At 49.7% G+C, this 17,081-nt stretch overlaps 1 protein-coding gene across 3 annotated transcripts in view; it reads right to left on the reverse strand.

The window, feature by feature from the left end:
• ASTN2 (astrotactin 2) overlaps positions 1-17,081 on the reverse strand; it is a 700,862-nt gene that overhangs the window by 207,005 nt on the left and 476,776 nt on the right. For all 3 annotated transcript variants that reach the window (XM_084898878.1, XM_084898877.1, XM_084898876.1), the window contains one exon: positions 3,674-3,798. In XM_084898878.1, coding sequence (XP_084755004.1) covers positions 3,674-3,798 — 125 coding nt within the window. The remainder of the gene's footprint in view (positions 1-3,673; positions 3,799-17,081) is intronic.

A 17,081-nucleotide genomic window follows, 5' to 3' on the forward strand; every position in this document is an offset into this window, starting at 1 on the left:
TCAGAACTTGAACAGATTAATATGCATGTAAAAGCTCCCAGCAGGTAGGATATAGCATTCTGCAAACCTTTTTAACTATGGAATCCCTTTTCTACGGAGAACCTCGCTGGAACTCATATTCCACGGAATACATTATGGGGAGAGAAAAGTATAGACAAAAAATAAACAACAACAAAAACAAAACAAAACGTGAGCAAGCAGTTAACTTTGTGGTTGCCTAAAGATCCTTGCTCCCTCATTTATATTCGTCTCCATTTCCTAAATCTCCTCCTCTGAGGGTTTCAAACTCTCTTTTGTACGATCAGAGAAGAGACACATGAATAAGGCCGGTCACATAGGCGGCTATTATCGCTGTTGTTGTGTCTCCTCCGCAAACGGCAGGCGCATCTGCCATCCTTTCCCTCTGCCCCCTGGTGCGGAGGCGCTTAAAGAGATATTTGATACTGAGATTAGAATGCGAATCTCATTGGAACCAGCCATTTCTTTCTGGACATTACAGCGGTATTAAAGTTGTCCATTATTGTCAGCTTCCTGTTTTCCTCCGTAGCCTTTTCAAAAGTAATGCACTTTTTTTTTTTTTTTTTTTTTTTTTTAGAGGCTTTCATTTTAAAGTGAAATATTCATGGTCCCCAAAGATCTGTCCATGGGGGCAAGGCTGTTTTGTTACAAATAGGCCCTCTCTGTCCTCTCCTTCCTTTGCAGGGCCGGGGAGAGGAGGGCAGTGGGTGGGGAAGGTTGGGGCCATGATTGGAGTCAGGGCAGAGGCCACCGTCTGCCCAGGAAAACCAGATGCCACTGCCCAACAAGCAGCCTCTACTCAGCTAGTCATGCCCATCCTAGTTCAGACCAAGCATGGAGGGTGTATTGGCGACTAGGCCCCATCCAGAGGAGAGAGGGCAGACCTATGAATGCAGGCTGCTGACACAGCTCTCCACTGGGTGGCGCGATGTTCAAAAGAAGAAAAAAAAAATAACTGCTGTTTCTGGTTATTGCCTCTCAGCCCATTGCTGGGCCTCCCCCATAGGAGGTCATCACACTACCCCTCACCGCCCCCCGCCTCCAGGCCTTTCTGGATTCCAACATGGAATAAAGGTCCTCCCTGGGAGGTCAGCTACTGGAGGTTGACCTGTAGTCTGCATTTCTCATTTCTGCAGAGCCTAGAACAGCGCCTGATGCACAGCAGGCTCTCAGTAAATAACGATGTCCTGGCTCATTCACATTCACAAACCCATCCCTGTTCTGCCTCCACTCCCGAGTCCATCTCACTCGACTCTCCCCTGGTTCCCCACCCAGGGATTAGAGGTAGAAGTGATGGGGGAAGGTATTTTTTCCTAGTAATGAAAACAAAAACAAAAACAAAACAAAAAAACCTCTTGAAATGTAACAGTTCCTTGAAGTGTAACACTTCCAAAGACCCCCGGATCAAAACAAAAAAATCCTACAAATTCATACCACTCATGTGCCAAGCATTTTACATCCATGATTTCCAATTCTCTTCATAATCCCGAAGAAAGTAATTTTTATACCCCATTTTTCAGAAGGAGAAACTGAGGCTCAGAGAAGGAAACTGTCTAAGGCAGGGGTCTTCAAACTACGGCCCGCGGGCCACATGCAGCCCCCAGGGGAGTCTGATCCTGCCCGCCAGGTTTTTTGGGCAGTGAGCGCAGCCAAGGTGTTACAGTAGGGATTAGTAGTTCATATAGTCCGGCCCTCCAGCTCTCTGAGGGACCGTGATCTGGCCCCCACTTTAAAAAGTTTGAGGACCCCTGGTCTAAGGAGACACAATAGTCAGTGACAGATCCAGGTCCCTCCCATTGGAGCACAGCACCCCCACCCCCCATGGGCCGTGGCAATGTGGCTTTCACAGGTGGTGACTTTCCCGTCACTGGGGACGTGGAAGTGGGATAACCAGAGAGAGTGGAGACCTGATTTCCTCATCCGTAGGAGGAGTAGAAGGCCTTTCCAGTTTGTCAGCTCTGAAATTCTATGACCTTATGATCCATGAAACATAAAAGTTAAGGAAGGGACAGCAGTTTTTAGACACGTTTTAGTAAACATTTTTACAGCCATGATTTTGTAGCATCTACAACTGGGCTCCTCCTTGAAGGAGGGCAGGTCATGGAGGTGATGTGCATGCGGACATAGCATCAGCTTCCGAGTGAAGACCAAGTGGACTTAGATCCTGACTGGACTTCAGACCACCCCTTGACCTTGGACGCGTGAAATGACTTTGTTAACCATGAAAAGGGTACACAGTGCCTTTACGGGGTTGCAGGGATGAACGCCCGCATAGTGCCGGGCCCCGGGAGACTCTCAGTGCCTGTTGGTTCTCCCCATCTGTGAGGAGAGGACTTGCACGGGTTTCCGAGATTGTGTGTGAGTGTTGGAGGGGAATGACCCTAAACTTCTCTTGTTTCAGGGCTTCCTGGGGGACAGTCTCCCTCTCAGCGAGATGGCTCAGCCCTCACTTAGCCCGGCCACTCTCCCTGCGTTGTAGTTGAGAGAATCAATACTGTCTCAAAAAGGCCGAACAGGGCCAAAACTGGTTTGGCTCAGTGGATATAGCATCGGCCTGTGGACTGAAAGGTCCCAGGTTCGATTCCGGTCAAGGGCATGTACCTTGGTTGCGGGCACATCCCCAATAGGGGGTGTGCAAGAGGCAGCTGATTGATGATTCTCTCTCAAAGATGTTTCTAACTCTGTATCCCTCTCTCTTCCTCTCTGTAATATATATATATATATATATATATATATATATATATATATATATATAGCCAACCAGGGCCCTTCCACCACAGAGAAGTCCCCAGGAAAAGGGGCGGAGAGGAACCTGGAGAGGAACACGGGAAAGATGCTGAGGAGGGAAAGGCACTGCGGGGTGGACAGACACGTGGAGCCTCAGGAGCAGCTGCGAAAGGTGGCTTTCCATAAGGGGGAGAGAGTTGCAGTGGTGAGCGAGCAGGATGGATGCCCAGAGTCATGGCACCTGGCTCCAGTCCCAGAAGATGTGCTATGTGCCTTTGGGCTGGTCCCTTGCCCTCTCTGAGTCTAGATTTCTCCTCCATTAAAATGGGGAAAATCATACCCACCCTACAGACAGCTCAGCACCGATGGTCAAAGACAAGCTGGGTAACTGAAGTGCTTTCAAGTGAGAGAGGCTTGGGGCGGGAGGTGGGGGTGGGGTCCCCCACTGATTTTACTTTAGAATGATTTAAAAATGAACCTCATGAAATAAGCCAGACAGACAAATACTACTCGATCTCACTTATATGCAGAATCTTAAAAAGCTGAACTTGTAAAAGCAGGGAGCAAAAACGGTTTGGGGGTGGGGTGGAAAAAACGGGGAGACGTTAGACGCAGGGTAGAAGGCCTGGTTATGCAGGATGAGTTAAGTAGTCCCAGAGAGCTAACACACAGGACAGTGACCAGTTAAAGATATTCTAGCATTTGCTTGAAATTTGCTAAGAGAGTGGACCTGGCCTGGGCTCAGAGTCCAGAGTCTCAGGCAAGTCCCCCAGCTCTGCACATGGTAGGAGCCCCCCGAAGGGCAGGTCCCATTCACACCCTGTCCCTCACGAAGGCGGAGGCCCGGGGTGGAGGCGCTGAGGACCCACGGCACCTGAGAGCAGGTGTGCGGGCAGGGAGGCTGGGGACGGGTCCGCACATATCTTACCAGTGAGCAGCTGAAGGTCCGGGAGGGGCTCGGAGAGGACCCCCCGGCACTGCTCCTCCACCGGCAGCGGGATCACCAGCAGCCCGTCGGCCAGCTGCGGGAAGTCCTTGATGAAATTGTTCTCCCTGTGGAGAGAAGCAGAGAGACTACCAATGGTGGGCAGGGAGGCCGTGGGCAGCAGGGTGGGGAGGCAGGGAGCCGTGGTCCGAACAGAGGAGGCCCATGGGCGGGCACTCAGGGGCCTTTGCGGCGCTACCACGGCTCGCCTGAAAACAGGCTGCGATGACAGGCTCTGGCATCTAGCAGGCAGGGCTCAAACTCTGCCACCACTTACCAGCTGTGCCATCTTGAGCAAGCTAGGGGGTCCTCTTAGAACCTCAGTTTCCTTGTCTATGGAGGGAGACCTCAGACAGTTATAAACACTTCATGGGCTAATACTGCCAACTGCTGAGGACACAGTCTGATGCTCTAGAAACTGCGAATTTGGCTGCTAAATGTCCATTGCGTAAGCCATGGCGATGGTGAAGGAGGCTGGGAGGGAACGGAGGACAGAGTGCTGTGCTTGAAGAAGATGGGGTGAGGGCAAGATGGAGAAAGAGCGGCTTGAACGACTGGGCGTTTGCTTGTTAAAGTAGAAGGACCCCACGAGACCTTTGGGATCAATCTACTCCTTTTAGAGACGAGGAGGGCAACCAAGGTCTGGAGAAGGGCAGTGAATTGCTCAACAGCAACCAATGGGCTAGCCTCAAGCCCAGGTTTCCCGATGCCCCGGTTAGTAGCCTCCTGCCTTCACTTCTCGAGGTGCCTCTGCCGCTTACCTCCAGAAGAGATACAGGAGGCAGACCTCTGGGTGACCTCAGGTTATTGAACCCTAAACAATGGTGATCTGGGGGGATGAGGGGGGAGGGGGGAGGAGGGGCGCGGGCAGTAACAGTGCACCACAGGGAGGCAGACTTTAATCTTCTAGACAACAGGCCTGCCGAAAACCAGAGAGGGGGTGAGCTTCCTGCCTCTGGGAGTATGCAAGCTGAAACCTGAGAGCCACTTGGCATGGACAGCATCGAGGGCATTTCTGTATTGAAATTAGACTTTTGAGCCCTAGCCTGTTTGACTCAGTGTCATTGGTTAGAACGTTGGCCCGCAGGCTGAAGCGTCTCAGGCTCAATTCCAGTCAAGGGCATGCACCTCGGTTGCAGGCTCAATCCCTGGCCCTGGTCACTTGTGGGAGGCAATCAAATCGATGTGTCTCTCTCACATGGATATTTCTCTCTGTCTCTCCCCTCCCTTTCACTCTCTCTAAAAATCAATGGGGGGAAGGGAGAAATATATGCTCAGGTTAGGATTAACAATAAACAAAAATCTGACTTTTGAGATCCTCGTAATTAGAAACACTGATAATAATCTGGAGGAGAAAGAGAAGAAAGAAGAGGAGGGGAGAAAAACAAAAACAGGGGGATGCTTAGCACTTAATTTACAGCCTTGAAATGCGGTTCAGAAAGAGGAAAACAGAAATCTGGGAGGCAGCCTGTGGACACCCTCAGGATGGCTGGGGGCCTGCTCAGGATGGCCCTTCTTGGAGGAAGGTGTTCCCCCATGAGCTTCCAGGAATCAGGGGTGGCGGGGCGGGGGGTGTCTTGAGGAAGCACCTGAGAAAGATGAAGATGGAAGGGTGGGAGTTCACAGGCCAGGCTGGGAGGGAGGCAAGGACAATGCAGAAGTGACAAGACAGCAGCAGCAAAGACCAAGAAGGGTCCCTCAGGACTGGGCCCCTCCGTGCCACCTGGGCGACAGCGGTCTTGTGAGGCCTCTGCCAGCAGAGGGCGCGCTGGGCCTTTGCATCAATCAGCTCTCTGGAGGCAAAGCAGGGATAGGAGCGTCAGCCAAGGGGATATTCCTCTGCACTGGAAGCCACAGTGGGAACCCCGGCAGGAAGGAGCTTTAGAATCCACACACCTGGGACGGGTGTCAGAGGCTGGCAGGGTGCGGGCTGACCCTCAGGCTCAGGCAGAAACTAAACTCAGGTTCTCAGCTGGTGAGTGAGTGAGTGAGTGTGTATGTATTTGGGGGGAGAGGGAAGGGGGTTATGGTTGGGATAGGAGGGTAGAGATGAGAGTGTGTGTGAATGAGCATGTATGTGTGTGTAAATGGGACTGTGTGTGGTAAAAACTACCAGGCAACTAACTAATCCTAATACTGGGAAAAGAGGAAGGAGAATGAGTAATACTGATTGATCCATCAAATTTGTTAATCATCAGCTCTGTTTAGGTAGTGTGCCAAGATATGTATGTCTATGAGACAAGTATTTTATTCCCGTGCTGTGGATGAAGAAATGGATGTTCATGGAGGTTAAGGGACTTGTCCAGCTGAGGTCCATAGGTAGTAAGTGGCGGTGGCCTGGACCCCACTATAGCGAACGGGCTGCTAGCTCAGACAGTGAATGGATCGGAGCCTGGGCTCTGGGTTACTGGGTTGTTAACCAGAGACCAAGCTATTCTCGTTTACAGTTAGAGTGGACTGTGCTTTTGTGCTGCATGCACACACACACATACACACACACACACACACACACACACACGTGTGTGTGTGTGTGTGTGTGTGTGTGTGTGTGTATGTGCATAAGTGGACAATGTGTTTCAAACAGCAATGGGGCCACTGTTCCTTTGATAAACACCCCCCCCAACATCTATAAAACAGTTCCTTCTTGATTTACATTATATGGAAACAATAGATCAAATTTTAAAAATAGACCCTCAGCCCCGTAGACTAGACAACTCTAGGAGTGACAGGCCTCACTCATCCCACATGTCTTGGGCAGTCCGGGCAGGTGCCTCCACCAGAGAGGACCAGTGAGAATGCAAGCGCTGCAGGAGGTCTGCAAGTTCTCCCACCAGCCCTGGGTCCCCTCCTACCTCCTGCCCTGAGCACTGCCCAGCCCACCCTCTCCAGCCGCACCCACTGCCCCTGCATTCCTCTTACAGGGCCATGCTTGCTGCCTACAAAAAGAGCCTCCTCAGGTCTTGCCCTCTATCTGGAGAGCTCCTGCCCCCGACCCCCTGCACCTGGCAAACTCCTCCTGATCCTTCCGCTCCTACTGATCCTTCATCCCACACACTATGTCTCTGCCTTTGAGGAACCTTCGGGGACCAGTTCTCCGGTCTCATTCTCTCAGAGTACCCTACTGCCTTCTTCTGCAAAGAGCTTCAGGGTTCCTCAGCAGAGGGGGCTCAAGAGGAACTTATTTGATACTTAGCACTCCCACTGGACTCTGACTCCAGGGGAGCAAGGCTCCGCCTGTCCCACGTCCAGCCACCTCGTCCCCTTTGCCCCTATCCCTCAGGCCTAGCACTGTGCGAACTGCATACAGAATGGATGCTCAAGGAAGACAAAGAAAGGAAACCCTGAGACTCAAGTGCTAACGTGTATGACCTACGTCTTGATAGTCCGTTCTAATGTTTTATCACAGGGTTGCAGCGTGCTTCAGGATCCAAGGCACATCGGGGACTGGTGCCTAAATTTCTAGCTCTTCCACAGAAGCTAAAAAACCTGCTTTCTTCCTCTAACTTCTTATGTGCATAAGCTCCTGTGGGGCTCAGCTAGGGTCCAGGAAACCCCCCTGAGCTAGGAGGACCAGGGAGGAAAGGTGCTCTCTCCAAGCTGGGGCCGGTCAGACCTCCTGCTATTGGAGTGCACGTATGTGTGGGTTTGCATCACATCGGGGTGGAGGTACAGAGCTTGGGTGGGGTGAGCAGTGCTAGCAGGAAGAGCCCGGTCAAAAACCACCTTTGCCATGAAACCAGGCCCCTTTACCAGCTGGAGTCAACTTTCCCTGTCACTTCTCTCGCATGCATCTTGCTTGTGAATGAATTCCGGGAGTGGCCTTGGGATCTGATAGTGGAAAGGTCATGGGCTCACAAGTCTTACAGACATGGATCCAAATTCTGGCTGAGCTGGGAACTCTTAGCGACTTTTATGAGCCTTTGTGCTTTCATCTGTAAAATGGGCATAGTGAGGCTAACTTCAAGGGGTTGGGAGGAGGATTCGTGTAGTTATCTTTAATGCTCATTCCTTTGCCTGCATCCCATAGGAGATTCTGAATCTCCCAAGGGCCTGGGAGAGCCCACCACAGTGCCTGCTCAGGACAGAAGGCGCCTGAGCATCTCTGTTGGATAGCCAGACCTCTCCACTCTCCCGCCACCTGCTGTGTGTGAGCTCTAAGTGCCACAAACCTGCAGAGCAAGGGGCACAACAGGCAGATGCACCTTGCCCGGTTCCCTCAGATCAGCCCTGGAAACAGCAATAACAAGCCAGGGAAGCCAGGCTCATATGCCACCCTTCCCCCAGGTCTTCCCTGGCCCCCTTTTAAGAATATGTGTGAGTGTTTTGGATACATTAATGCACAGCGACCAGCTTGCAGGAGCCCATCACCCCTCAGTTCTGGAGAAATTAGCATTTAAATTGAGGTATTTTAGGGAAGTAAATCATCCTGGAGAAGCCAGTGCTGTCTGCAGCCTTTCCCTGTGGAAGGGAGCTAGGAGCTTTGGCCTGGAGCTGCTGATCTTGCAGGGAGGGGTCGGCTCCCCCTGGGCTGCCCAAAGCCACCTGAAAGGGTGGCACCAAACTCTCAAACGCCAATGCAGACACCTCCCTTGGTTTAAACTGTGTCCCATCTCTCGCCCCCAACTAAACACGAGCCTTTCTGCCACATGAGGGAGGAAGGAGACTGACTGGCTGAGGTGCCATTTCCTCTGTGATCCAGCAGTTGGGAGGCTCTGAATCTGCCTGGCCTGGTGCTCTGGGGAAGCTACTCCCTGCCTCTGGAACTGGGAGGGGGAAGGCGGGAATACAATACGGATCTCTCTGAAGCCTAGATGGAAAGGCACTAGGCTAGATTTTATCCATTCTGTAGGCGCATGCGTCTCTAAGGTCTGGTAATATTTAAACCAAGCCCACCCTCCAGCTCCACCCTCCTCGGGGGTCAGGGAGAAAGTCCTTTCTCAGGTGACCTGCTTCTTCATTAAGAGGCTTCCTTCAGGTTCTTGGTCAAGCACTCCAGACCTGGTCCTTCTTTCATCAGCCTTTCCCCAACTCAGTCATTCCACAGACACAGGCACTGGGGATGTAATGTGACAGGCACTGTGGATGTAATGCTAAAGCAAGCATTCCCTGTCCTCAAGATGCCCGTAGCCTGGAAGTAGGTAAGTATACAAATGCCTCCTACATAGGCGTGCACATGTGTGCAAGGTGAACGTGATTTTGAAAATGCTACAATGAAGCCACACACTCAACAAGAAATCACACAGTGACTGCCAGCAAGGGTCTGGTAGACCATTCTCCCATCAGCATCCATCCTGAGGACAAGTTGAAATACTTTTTTTTGCTATCAATGGGATGGAAGGAGAGAAAGATCTTGTCAGCTATAGAAAACTGACACTGTTTTGCCTGAGTTAGAGCAGGAAAGTGTTTGAGCTTCTTACTTACTAAACAGATGATCATAGGTCAGAGTGACAAATTGGAAGATTCTTAGGGAGATTAAAAAATCAAGGGAGTGCAGGAGAGGGGCACTTAACATAGACTGGGGAGATCCAGAAGGCTCCCTGGAGGAGATGATTCTTGGCAGATTGGAAGGGTCTATCCAGGGAAAGACCAAGGAAGGGAGCGTCTTTGAGTTATGCATGAGTAAGAGAGAGAAGGGAAAGGAAGTGAAGGGAGGGCAAAGGAGAGGAGGGAAGAGGAGGGTAAAGGAAGGGAGGGGAGGGGAGGGAAGAGAAGGGAAGGGAAGAGAGTACACTCACATGGCACATTTTAGAAGCTGAAAGCAGCTAAGATTTAGGATGGACAAGCTTTGATTAAAAAGTGCAAGTGAGCTAGGGAGGAGCAGGCAGGGATCAGATCTCATGGCGTTCTGAGTGATGCAGAGGACTGTGGGTTTTATCGGAGGGCAAGGTGACCTGCTGTATGGCTCTAAGCAGGAGTGCGATACAGCCTGACTGGAGTGTTAGAAAGCTGCCTGGATACAGGGCGGAGGCTGGGCTGGAAAAGGAGCAAGTCTGGAGGAAGGGGGGCTAGTTCTGAGGCTTTGAGCAGCCCGGAGAAGACAGGAGGGGGCAGGTGTGTGACAGAACACTGAGGAGAGGCACCGATTGGAGAAACAGGAAGTAGAACCTGCAGGGCAATATCATCAACTGCACGTGGTGAGGGATAGGACAAGGAGTTGTGGGCTACATTGGGCAGTGGTGACTCCAGGAGCCCATCTCCCTCAGATTCCCTTTCATTGAGCGCTAGAGCCCTCTGGGCACCTGTTCTCACTGACCATGACCTGAGAGCAGACCAGTATGTCTTGGTCCATCATGGAAATCCTTGCCTCCATTCTGCTTCCACCTACCCCAGTCCCTCTGCTCTGTGTGAGAGCTGCAGAAAGACAGCCAGATACTGAATAAAGCCCCCAGCACTGCATGGATGCTCGGCCACCTCCAGAGGCTTTCAGGGTGCAGAAGGCAGCTCACGATTCCTATCCTCGTGACTAATTTAAGGTTCAGGGTACAAGCTTGCTTCACCGGCTAAACAGTGGCCCACATGCATGGGGCTGTTCTCATCTCAGCCAATGCTCACGTAAACGATGGGAGAGAGGCAGAGGCAGGGCAGAGAAAGGACTTACTCAAAGGCTCCTGGGTTTGCAGGATCAGGACTGGCTGCCCATCCACATTCTCAACTCCCAACCCAGAGCTGTCCCCACTGCATGTTCTCCAAGGCTATCAAGAATGACCCATCTGAACTGGCAACTCCTTCAAATGAGGGGCTGTGTTGGACTCTCCTTGGCAACTTCCTCTGAGCCCTCTGGGGGCCTTGCAGAAGGACCTCATGGTATCATCTTCTCCAGAAGCTGTCCTTGAGGCTTGGCTTTGGGAGAAATGGCATTTTGCTTCCATAGCACTTGATTTTGGCTCTGATCTCAAGATGACCAGAGTTTGCCAGGTATGGTTGCTCTTTGCAGGTGTCTCCTGGCCCGATTCTAGAGCTCTCAGATGCAGGGACCTGTCTGTCTGATTCCCCTCTGCACATCCCCCCATCCCCCCAATCTACAGATCCCAACTCCAGGGTCTGGGATAGACACAGCACGTGAACAGACATTCCCTGTTCTGATTTAGACCACACCCCCTCTCCCAGGGACCACCACAGCAGCCTGGTAGGGACTCCCTGCATTCAGTCTTGCCCTTCCAATTCATTTACCAAGCCACCGCCAGAATGGTTTTCTAAAATGAGGATGCTAACTCACACATGGCATTGGCTGCTTGTGTTAGTGTCCTGTGGCTGCCGTAACAAATCACTTAAACCGCAGTGGCTCACAGCAGCGTAACCTGGTTACCTCATAGTTCTGGAGGTCAGGCGTCTGCTTTGGGTTCCTGGGCTAAAATCAACATGTCAGTGGGGCTGCATGCTTGCTGCAGGCGATAGGGACATTTCAGGGGCCGTTGTTTTGCCTGCCACACTCCAACGCTTTGTTTTGTTTTCCAGGAGGGTTTTGTCAATGCCTCTCCCTTCACATGGGTGTTTAATGTCCCTTCGCTGGTTCCTGCAGCACCCATCCTTCCTTGCCCAGCATTTTCACACTGGACTTGTTCTTGCTCACTGTCTCCCTCCATGGGTCAAAGGCACAGAGAGCAATGACCATGTATGTTTTACTCAATAATGTGCATCCAGTCCTGAGGCATGCATGAGGGCCTCAGTGAATGCTTGGTCCGTGAATGCATGCGTGCATGCCTCTTTGCCACATAGAGTGTAGGGGAGACCATATGTTTGGCCGTGGTCCTGCTGGCTCCCTCCTGTGAAGTCTGGGTTGTTGCCTTATACATGTCGGCCTTCCTTCCCAACCCTCCCTTCCTTCCCTAGACGTACAGCACACATTGAGTTGTTATCACAAGCATCATTTATAAAGCTAATGTCTATTGATTGTGGACAATAGGCTAGGCATGACTCTGAGGACTTCGCACATATCTGGTTTCACACTCACAATGACTCTTCCCGGTAAGTACTCTTATTCTAATTTTTTTAAAGTGAGGGAACAGAAGTAAAAAGAGGTCAAGTGTACAAAACAAGCAAGCTGGATGCTGAAAAGTCTAACTCCATGTTCTTAAAAGCTATGCACAAATAGGCTGGTCATGTTTTGTTTTGCCCCTTGAATGAACTGCTGAAAAGTAAAGGTTGACTTGTTGAACATGCCAATGTTGGTTGAATGCCACAGGTGGATGCCCTCACTCATAATAGTAATGGCTCTGCTAAACAAATGCCACGTTAGGTGGCACAGGCTTTCTCTTTCCAACCATCTTCCTATCTATAGACTAAATGTGTTCCCCCAGGACTTATATGTGAAAACCTAATCCTCAATGAGTTTTGTGGGGGTGGAGCCTTTGGGAGATGTTCATAGAAGATTCCCATGAACTCCTTGCCCCTTCTGCCATGGAGGACACAGCAAGAAGATGCCATCCATGAACCAGGAAGCGCCTGTCACCAGACACTGAATCTGCTTGACCTTGACCTTGGACTTCCCAGCCTCCAGAACTGGGAGGAATAAATGTTTGTGGTTTAAGCCTATGGTATTTGGCTACAGTAGCCCCAACAAACAAAGACATGCCTCAACAATCTTGCAAGTTAGGTATTATCTCCATGATGAAGGGGAGGAAATGGGCTCAGAGAGACAAGATGACTTTCCTAGGGTCATGTTCAAGGAAATCAGGGCTGTCAGCCATGCATCTGTCCGACCATGCCCACACCTGCCTCTCTCTCTCCTGCCCTCCTTTATTCACATGGTGCTATGAGCGCGCTTGCGCGCGCGCGCGCACACACACACACACACACACACACAATATGTGATGCCTAGGTTACCCATGGCACATGCTCTCTCTCTCAATGCAAAACAGCTTTCACCAGTGGCACCCAAACTCACTTAAGCATTCCAGGCATGGCCGTTACTAACTCCTGCTCGGGTAATTGCGATCCCTGAAATTGAAAGAGATTGCAGGCTAGAGAAACATTATCTTCTCATCAGCCCCCTCGCCCTCCATCCCCTCGCCTGAGTGTGTCAGCTCCAGGGTTCCTGTCCTGTCATAACATTGGAATGAACCGAGCTGCTGTCATTGAGCTCAGCAGCTGCTAGCTCAACTTTTCTTTTTTCTTTAATCCTCACCTGAGGATATGTTTATTGATTTGAGAGAGAGAGATGAAGGGAGAAGGGAGGGAGGGAGAGGGAAGGGAGGATTGAAACATCTATGAGATGCCTCCCGTACATGCTCTACTGGGGATCAAACCTGCAACCTTTTGGTGTATGGGACAATACTCCAACCAACTGAGCCACCCAGCCAGGGCACCCTCTCAACTTTTTCTGCCAATTCTAAGGGAAGGATTCAAAGGCCCCGACTGACACCTGGACATAACACTTTAGAGCTGGGGGTGGGGAAAGTTCGACATCACTAGCTCCAACCTCTGCATTCTGTAAGAACTATCATTACCTCCTTTTCTCAGATGCTATCCATGAGATCTGAAGAGGAAAACTGGCCTTGCCCAGGGTCACACAGCCCAGACGCAGCTGGAAGCTTAAGCTTCATGCACAGGTCCGCAGGGTCTGAGTGAAGGCTTCCCTGGCCCCAGGTGCCCTGAGACTCTGGTGAAGGCCATTGTGCAGCCCGGTTGCAGGCTCCACTCCACCTCCCCAGGCCCCGAGGGGTCTCGCTGCTTATTTCCTCACAGTCAAGAGCAGAAGCCAACATCCCAGGACCTTTCAAAATATCTCAGGCCCAATTAGGACCTTCATATTGTCATGCTCAGCACATCCTGCTCTCAGGACCCCTACATCTGGGTCCCGCATGCCAACAGTCCCCCAGCAAGGACAGATGTTCTTTGCCAGATGGGCACCAGGCCTGAGGCTATTGACTCCCTGAATCCTAGATGTTCTCACCGGTCCCCATGCACCTCCAGGCTGCCCTAGACAGGAGCCAGTTCTGTGAAGCTGTGCCACCAACCAGTCATATGGCCATGAGCAAGTCAGATCCCAGGTCTGGGGTCTTTTCTGTGTGGGGTCATTTCTTTTTTCTTTTCTTTTTTTAAATATATATTTTATTGATTTTTCACAGAGAGGAAGAGAGAGAGCTAGAGAGTTAGAAACGTCGATGAGAGAGAAACATCGACCAGCTGCCTCTTGCACACCTCCTACTGGGGATGTGCCCGCAACCCAGCTACATGCCCTTGACCGGAATCGAACCTGGGACCTTTCAGTCCGCAGACCGACGCTCTACCACTGAGCCAAACCGGCTTCGGCATGTGTGGGGTCATTTCTTTGACATACCTAGAGGTTCCCAAATGTCTCCATCCCAGGGGGCTAAGAGAAAGCCCCCGAGATGAGAGCCCGTTGCCATGGGCACTTTGTGTCTGCTTTCTTACCTTTTTGGAAGCGGCCTTAGCAGCCAGAGAAACTGGGACTTGCACCCTGGTTCTACCTCCCATTCCCCAAGGGGCCCTGGTTGAACCTTTTCTGAGTCTCTGTTTGCTCACCCAAAAAATGGAAACGGGAACCCTCCTTGCCTCACATCCTGGCTGTAAGGATGAAAAGAGTCCATAATGTGAGCTGCTTAATGGAGCACTGAGAACAGCAGACTCTCAATAAATGACAGCTATTGCTGCGGGAGCAGGCACAGTACTAGCCGCTCTAGTTAACATTCTCAAAATGTCTGTCTGGATGAGCCAAACTTTAGAGCTGGAATGGACCTTGAATTGTTTTCTTTTTAAAAAACACTTTATTTTTATTGATTTCAAAGACGACGGGAAAGGGAGATAGACACACCAATGATGAGAGAGAATCACTGATCGGCTGCTTCCTGCATGCCCCCTATTGGGGATAGAGCCCACAACCCGGGCATGTGCCCTGATCTGGAATTGAATGGTGTCTTACTGGTTCCTAGGTTCATGCTCAACCACTGAGCCACGCCAGCTAGGCTCAAATTATTTTCTTCTACTCCTTCCCAGAAATTATACACAGCTTGTCCGAGTCTCATGTTAGAGCTATAGTAAAGACCCAGAACAGGTGGTTGCTAATGTGGAGGTCTCCTCTTTATATCATGGAACCCTTTTTTTTTTTTTTCATTCTCTTACTGACTGATTTGATTCTTGCCTAACCTCATGCCCTACTCCTGGCTCTAGGAGAGTTATTACTGTCAGAGGCAAGGACAGCACGCCGGGGAGCACTCTTCCCACTAGAGCAAGCGCTGAGAACCAGTGCTGCTGTGCCTGTCTCCTCCCCGCAGCCCCCCCTCCCACCACCACCACCACCACCACCACCACCACTCTGCAGCAGAGCCTGCCTTCTCTCTCCTCTCCGGCCCCCAGCGCAGCATCAGGTACAGAGAAGATTCTCAACAGTGCTTGTGAGACTGAACCCGAAGTAGGTCAGACTCTCAATGAAAGGAAAAAGACGTTTCAAAACTCCTAACTGAAAGCAACAGATAGGAAAAACCAAAGCCCCATTTTCACAGACCACATGGCATCTGTGCACTGATAACTCCATTCCTTGTAGTAGTTAGAGAGCAAGGACATTTTTTAAAAATGTTAACATTTAAATCTAAGCCATGAGGGGCGTTTTAGTATCAGAGCACGTGGCCTGGGGACAGCTGGCTCTGGGCTAGACGTGTGGCTGGGATCACATCGCTGAACGTTCCCGCTTGCCTTTCGTCTTTCCCATCCTCCCCAGGGCACCTTGGAAGTCTTTCCGTATAGCCTCCTCTAATGAGCTTTGCAAAATGAGAAACCTGCCGAAGTCAGAGAAATCTAATAGCAGCTGCTTTTTCTTGTTTGCTCTCTCTTCTTGCCCGCGCGCTCTCTCTCTCTCTTTCTCTCTACTAGTCATTAGCAATGGAGAAAGAAAACCCCCCAAGGGAGAAGAAAGGCTGCAATGTTTGCACCTGCCTTCTGCAACACCGTGCTAATGAGAAGACCTGACTACCTCTCATGTCCCTCCTTTTTTCAATTCCCACAGACCTGCCCTCAGTTGCAGTGAAATCCAGAACCCAGCTAGTGTGGCCATTAGCTGGTTTACATCATAACCAAGGTGAAGTAGGCACCTTGGAAATGGTATTTAGGGGTTCTTTCAAACCAATGCCTATCAAGACTTTAAAAAGTATCTGGGAAAAGAGAAACCCAATTAAGGAACACCATTTTTGGTCTTTTCAAAATGTGACACCAACGTGTAAGTTAACCCAGGTTCCAAAATCCCAGCTTCCATCCAGCCTCGTTAGTTATTGGTCATGCTGTTATGCACAGTCACGTGGTCACACTGAGTCTCTGCTGTGTCTGTAATAACTCTGCCCACAAGCATGGAGAATGGATCTGAAACTCCACCTCTTACTGGCCATATGATCCTGAGCAAGTTACTAGTATTTCATTTCAGGAGCCTCCGTTTCATTTGTATAATGAGCATCTTAAGAATACCCACTTTTACCGACACAATTAGTAGGATCAAAGGGGGCAAGCATTTAACAGTCTGGCATATACTTAAGTCTGTGGTGGTTACTATTATTACGCCTATAATTCATTTCTTAGTCAGAAGGAACAGGCTCAGATCTTGCCTCTGCCTTTTGCAAGCTTGAGTAAATTGCCATCCATACCTTGCTAAGCTTCAGTTTTCTCATTAGTAATAGGAACGACATAACACCAACAATACTGGTGACTGTAGGTGCTGTGGAGTGAAATGAGATGATGTCTGCTGAATTGACACCTGGCACATCATACTATGTGCTCTACAAATTATTATTATTATTATTATTATTATTATTATTATTATTGTTATTAGATATATGATACAGGTTTTAAAAAACAGAATATGCAATTTAGAACTCCCAAAGAATTAACAACAGAAACAACTTCCTGGAGCTACTAAGTGGTATGGCAAGGTTTTGGGATACAAGGTTAATATATGAAAGTCAATTTCTTTCCTATTCACTAGCAATGAACAAGGGAAACTTGAAAGTAAAAACGCAACACGATTCACATGGGCACCAAATAATATGATACACTTAGGTATACATCTAGCAAAACAGGCACAAGATCTATAAGAAAAGCTAAGACTTTGATAAAATAAATCAAAGATCGAACTAAGTGGGAAGATATTTCATGCTCATGTTCAATATTATTAAAATGTCAGTTCTTCCCAATTTGGTCTATAGACTCATTAAATCTCAGTAATTTATTTTGTTGAGATTGAGAAACTCATTCTAAATTTGCTATGGAAAAGCAAAAGACCCATAATTAACTGGCACAACATTGAAAAACACAGAAGTAGAGAACTGACATTACCCAACCTTAAGACGAACTATACCATTAGAGTAGTCAAAATTTTGTATATTAGTTAGTTAAACACAAGGTTTGA

The sequence above is a fragment of the Pipistrellus hanaki genome, assembly GCF_964339955.1.
Source record: "Pipistrellus hanaki genome assembly, chromosome: 11".
NCBI lineage: Eukaryota > Metazoa > Chordata > Mammalia > Chiroptera > Vespertilionidae > Pipistrellus > Pipistrellus hanaki.